The sequence below is a fragment of the Pteropus alecto genome, unplaced genomic scaffold, assembly GCF_000325575.1.
Source record: "Pteropus alecto unplaced genomic scaffold, ASM32557v1 scaffold61, whole genome shotgun sequence".
In the NCBI taxonomy this organism is placed as follows: domain Eukaryota; kingdom Metazoa; phylum Chordata; class Mammalia; order Chiroptera; family Pteropodidae; genus Pteropus; species Pteropus alecto.
The window spans coordinates 15,973,027-15,979,026 of NW_006434835.1; the positions used below are offsets into that span (position 1 = coordinate 15,973,027).

Consider the following 6,000-nt stretch of genomic DNA (forward strand, 5'->3'; position numbering starts at 1 on the left):
CCCACTCCTCTCTGGCTGCCCCACCAGGCCCAGACAACAACCTGAGGCCAGGCCCCGCCCCATGTCCAGCTTTGTATGAGCCCAGCTTGGCCCAGACTTCACAGCCTTTGGGCACCGGTCACTCATCCATCTTCTCTCAGGGCAAACATTAGCCCAGCCAATGCCCATATTTACATTAGATAACTAGGTCTACAGGGAACCAGGAAACAGATCGCAGCCAGGCATTGCCAAGGGTTGTGTGTTTCTAACCTACAAGAGGGCTAAGCCAACCAGAGACAGGACATCAGAGAATCCCAAAGTCTTGGAAGACAAACCTTAGAGTTCTTGAAATGCTGCAGAGGAGCGTTTCCCAAACTAGGCTCCAGAAAGCACGTGTCCAGCAATATACATTGGGAAAAAAGCGTTGGAAGGTCAAATGAATGAGTAAACAGCACATTCTCCCAACTTTGATTGACTTTGCACGTTAACACGTGTATGGCTCTGATAACATGACACTGAAATCAAATGATAACAAATCTTGTTAAATTCAGCCGTCCTCCAATTTAATTTAACCAAGCAACCCTTTTCTCATCCAACAGTTATTAACAGTCCGTGGAACTGATATTCCAGGAAATTAACTTTGGGAAACACTGATCATAGAATGGTGATGCCAAAAGGAACATTAAAGACCATCTAATCTAGATGTTCCCCAAAATATTCATAGTAATGATTAATATTTATTGATCTCAAGGTCCTAAGCATTCTAAGTCTACTAACTCATCAAATCCCCCACACCACCTCTATGAGGTAAGTATATTACTATTCTCATTTTATAGATGAAGAAACTGAGGCACTTGGAAGATTAAGTAATTTGGCCAAAGTTGAAAGCTCTTTGGCTCCAGTGGCTGTGCTCCCCCGATCTCCTGCCTCCATCCAAGGCTGTGGCCAGTGTTCTGGCTTTGTGGCCAGCCAGACCAGGGATATAAGGTCAAGCACTCAGGCCGGCAAGCATGTGAAGTCAGTGGGAAACAGGCAGCTGAGCCCAGTTCAGCCAAGGCCATTACCATGGGCTAAGACTCGTGCTTTGACTAGAATAGGCCACAAGGAGAGAAAGTCCACTAAGAGGTACGGCTGGACCCCCAACTCTCTGCATCTCCCTGGAAGGCAGAGTTTCAGCCAGTTTCTTAGCTCCTTAGTGATGTCAAAAGGAGAATAGAAGAAATGACACCCAAGGGTTCTCGACTCACCTCTTATTTTTCCTGTTGTCTCAAAGTATTTATAATTAATTTTTGTGTCCAATCACCTAGCTTCCTCAGGTGCTTTCTATGCCTCCAGCCAGGTTCTAAGGCCTTCTCTCAGCTCAGTTGCTCCCATGCAGGAAGGTTGAGTGAACAGGTCAACCTTTGTCATACTGAGCCAGAGGGCAGAGAAAAGGGCATGGAGTTTGGAACTGAGTATCCATAGTTATAGTCCTGGCTCTGCTAGTCACTAGCTGTGTGACCTAGAGAAGGTCACTTTCCCTCTCTGGGCCTCCATTTTCTCATCTGTACAACATAAGCACTGGGCCATATGATCACTAAGGGCCTGTCTGGCTCTGAGAACCTTTAAGTCTCTGGTGGATTCGGGCAGGGCAGTTGGGAGAGGAGGGGCCGGGACAGCCCTGGTCAGTGCTCTGAGAAGCAGTGGCTAGAATCTCATGGTCAGGGTATGAGTTCTGGCTGGTCAGTCCCTCGGATACTGTGAAGGAGGATCCTACCAGAGAATCAGTCAGGGCACAGCCTCATATATATCAGTGACGCACAAGGACAGATGGAACCCCTCACCCAGAGACACAGTGCTAGAGAGGAGGGAGAAGATGGGGACCACCTTTTGCCTTTCCTTCCCTCATAAACTCCAGCTTGACGTGGGCAAGGACCAGGCAGGCAGCAGGCCTGCTGGCAGGCAGAAAGGACTTGCCAAACTCCCAATTACTTCCCAGAAGTTCTACGGTCCCCTGGGAGTGGCTCCACCCCAGCTGGCGTCCCTCCAAGCTGGGCGCCCACGTCAGCAGGTCCTCGTAGCTCCCTTGTCCTTTCACCTAGTGACAATGGAATGGGCGAAGGGGCAGGCACATGCTGACCCTCGGCCCGATACTTGGAGAAGCATCTGATTCCCTGGGCATCGCGCTCCTATTGCCAGTCCTGCCATGTACAGCTCAGGGCAGTGCCCAAGAATGAGGCTCCAAGTGGAATGCTCCCCTCTCAGGGCCTCAGTTTCCCATTCTGGTCACCCTTCCTGGGTGATAAATTGGCTCTGAGATATCAGAATTAGCAATGAGTCAGAAAGTCCTAGTGGCCTTGGCCAACTCACGAGGTCTCTCTAGCCTTTATTGCTCCAAATAGAAAATGGAGAGAGTCATAAAAATGACCTCGTAGAAAGTTTTTGAGAGTTACAGTTAAAAATATACCTGAAGGATAAGACCTTAAGCCTCGGCCTATGATAGGAAGTGAGGATGGGTCCCGGGGGGCATCTGACCCCAAGGGTAAGGCATGTCCAGGCTGGGGCCACCCTGGACAGGACAATGGCTATAGAGGGGCATGAGGCTCTGGCCTGATAAGAGCCTTTGGTTAAACCTGGATATGTCGCTTGCTTTGACAACCACTAAATTCAACAGGAGGTGGGGAAGGAAAGGAGATTTCAGTTCTGGCTGGGAGACAGGGAAAGCATGAGGGCACTCAGGACCTGGGCAGGCAGAGGCAGGGAGGAGGACGGTGTGAGGAAAGCACTGGAGAAGCTGGGACACGGGCTGTTTTCAGACTGGGGAGAGCCCCCCCGAAACTGGAAGGCTTTGCAGGCAGTCCGCAATGGGCAGTGAGGTTTCTAGGCAGGTGGGCACTGGGTCTTTCTAAAGGATGGTGGGCCAGGAGAAGTCACAACCCGTGGTGGTGGCAAGAGGGGGTCCTTTTCCCTCATGGTGGGATAGGCTGCCTGACCCCACAGAGGTTGCTCTTGCCCCCAGGACTGCAATGTCAGGCCAACTTTCCCCTGTGAGATCCCATCACGGCTGCTGTCACCACTGCTTCGGTCACAAACTGCAAAGGTTCTGAAGTACTTTCATCTTTTACCCCTGATGGCAGGTGTGGCTGGCAGCCAGGTGGGATTAACAGCTGTAATTCAACGCCCCCAGAGGCAAGAAAAGTCCAGAGAAGGAGATGGATTTGCCCAAGGTCACACGGCCAACATGCGTGAACTTGGGGAGGGAGGGGCTGGGCCCAGGCCCATGCTACCCGATCCTTGTTTAGCCCTATCCACAGTGCCATGCCCTCCCCAACATCCTGTGTAGTGTTGGTTTGGGGGACAGGGAAGGACAGAATGAGAAGCAACGCTGGCTCAGGGCCTGCCCAGCTGTCGAGGTGACTTGTGGTCTGGCTGCCATGGCTGAGCTGGCGGGCACAATCTGTTCTCACCCTGCTGAGGCATGGACGAGCCAGGCAGGGTGGCTCACCAGCTCAGCTGTCCAGACTCCTGGCACAATCACCAGCTAGCTGCTGTGGCGGTAGCCAGGGAAGCCCATTCTAAGGGCAGCCCGCAGCCTCACACACTCTAAGCAGCTGTCCCCAGACTTCTCTGAGCTTTAAGAACCAAATGGCCTTAGGCTGACAGAGATGCCAACTTTACTGGAACGGAGCTGCCCCCCAGCCCAGCTGCTCTCTTGGAAATGTGAGGGCAATCTGGTACTTCACTAATTACTCATCATAATGAGCTGTTATTGAGCATTTGATATGTACCAAGCTGTAGGCTAAGTGCACTAAATGTATGATCTCACTTATTTCTCCCCAAAAGCCTTGTGAGGCAGGTGCTACTTATTAACCCCATTTACAGATGCGGAAACTAAGGCTCCGAGAAGTTTAAAAGAACACAGTTCATGGCAGAGTCGGGATTTGAATTCAGACACCAAAGCACACAGTATCCTGCCCTGCCATTCAGTCATCAAATGTGTTTTGGGTATACCCCATGGCATGGCTGGCAATGAGGAGGGAGTAACTCGAAAGGAAGATGACAAGGTCCAGCAGTGCCTACCCTACCACCCCAACCTTGTGTTTATCTGTACATATGTAGTTGGGAGTCCTGGGGGACAGAGCTGGGGGGCAGAGGTAACACTGGCCCTGGAGTCCAAAGCTAAACATTCTCAGTACCACACAAAGCAGAGATCACTTCCAGCTGTGAAGAATCCAGGGCAATTACATGGAAGAAGTAACATTTGCTTAAGTTTTGATAAGGCTTAGAAAGGAGGAAAAATTGGAAAGCCTGCCAGCATTATTTTATTATAAGAATCCTATTAATGAAAATAATAAATATCTTAACAGCCCAGTGAAGGAAGCAGAGCAAGGACCAGTAGGCCCCATTTTACAAATGAGGAAACATGCTCGGAGATGGGGAGTAATTTGTCCAAGGTCACGCAGCCACCAGTGACACTGCCAGAACTTGTGCCTAGGGCTTCTGAGTTCCCATCCAGGGTCCTTTCCCCTCCTTGTCTCCAGGCAGAACTCGTGACTTAAGCCCATCTGATGATTGGCTCAGACGGAGGCTTTGCCTCTGCCTGACTCCTGGCTTGGGGCAGCGGGGAGCAGGGGGAGACAGGGGTTGGGATCGTCTGGCTGGTGATAGTAACACCGGGGATCTTGTTTAACAAGGTCAATGCCACCTCCCCGTGAGGACAGACCCACCTTTGGAGTCAGGCACAGAGGATAATCCTGAGGTCCAGACTAATGAGGACTCGGGGGCACTAATTTGTCCAGCGGGGCGGGGGGGTGCCATCTCCTTTCTCCTTCTCTGACACTAGTAGGCCAGCGGCCTCAGGGAGAGTGGAGGGCCCCATTTGCTTTGGCTGGCAACAGGGAAGTCATCAAGGAGCCATCCATGCCTCAGTTTCCCTCCCTCCACACTGAATGACAGAATGTCAGAACCCATTCAGTCCAACCTTCTCCCTTAGAATCAAGGAAACTGAGGCCCAGAGACGACAAAGAACAGATCCAAAGCTCATAAGCACTGAACTGGAACCCAGGTATCCCAACTGACTTGCCAGTGCCCTCGAAACCATCCCTCTGCCTCTGGACAGAGTTCCCAACAGCCCCACGGGTCAGCCCCCTCTCTGGGTAGAGAAAACAGGTCAGGTCTCTGAAGCAAACAGTTCAAATACAGGTTGCTCTGCTTCCGGACGGTGTGACCTTGAGAAAGTCACTTAACCCTCCCCGTTTCCTCCTGCTTTCCTTCCTACCCTATCGAGTCATCACAAGAGTAAAGGAGAAAGCGTCAATAAGGAACTAGCACAGTGGGTGGGGACAAGGATATGCTCACAACTGTGTGCCGTCTTCTCTTCAGCTAGAATGAAGGAGAGGCCAGACTCTACAAGGCGAAGAGCAGAGAAGGGGGAAGGGAGGAGGGTTTCCGGAAGGGCGACCCCATAGTGTGTGCTCTCTTCCCCCCACATTCCCCCAGGCTACGGCCATGCAGCGCCCAGCACAGATGGCGGCAAGGTGTTTTGCATGTTCTACGCGCTGCTGGGCATCCCGCTCACGCTGGTCATGTTCCAGAGCCTGGGCGAGCGCATCAACACCTTCGTGAGGTACCTGCTGCACCGCGCCAAGAGGGGGCTGGGCATGCGGCGCGCCGATGTGTCCATGGCCAACATGGTGCTCATCGGCTTCTTCTCGTGCATCAGCACGCTGTGCATCGGCGCCGCAGCCTTCTCCTACTACGAGCACTGGACCTTCTTCCAGGCCTACTACTACTGCTTCATCACGCTCACTACCATCGGCTTCGGCGACTATGTGGCGCTGCAGAAGGACCAAGCGCTGCAGACGCAGCCGCAGTATGTGGCCTTCAGCTTCGTCTACATCCTCACAGGGCTCACGGTCATCGGCGCCTTCCTCAACCTCGTGGTGCTGCGCTTCATGACCATGAACGCGGAGGATGAGAAGCGCGACGCCGAGCACCGCGCGCTGCTCACGCGCAACGGGCAGGCGGGCGGGGGCTGCGGCA

The 6,000-nt window shown here is 52.5% G+C and overlaps 1 protein-coding gene across 1 annotated transcript in view; it reads left to right on the top strand.

The window, feature by feature from the left end:
* Nucleotides 1–6,000, top strand: part of KCNK3 (potassium two pore domain channel subfamily K member 3) — a 35,558-nt gene that overhangs the window by 29,144 nt on the left and 414 nt on the right. The window contains exon 2 of the mRNA XM_025045669.1: nt 5,458–5,998. Within this exon, the coding sequence (XP_024901437.1) occupies nt 5,458–5,998 (541 nt within the window). The remainder of the gene's footprint in view (nt 1–5,457; nt 5,999–6,000) is intronic.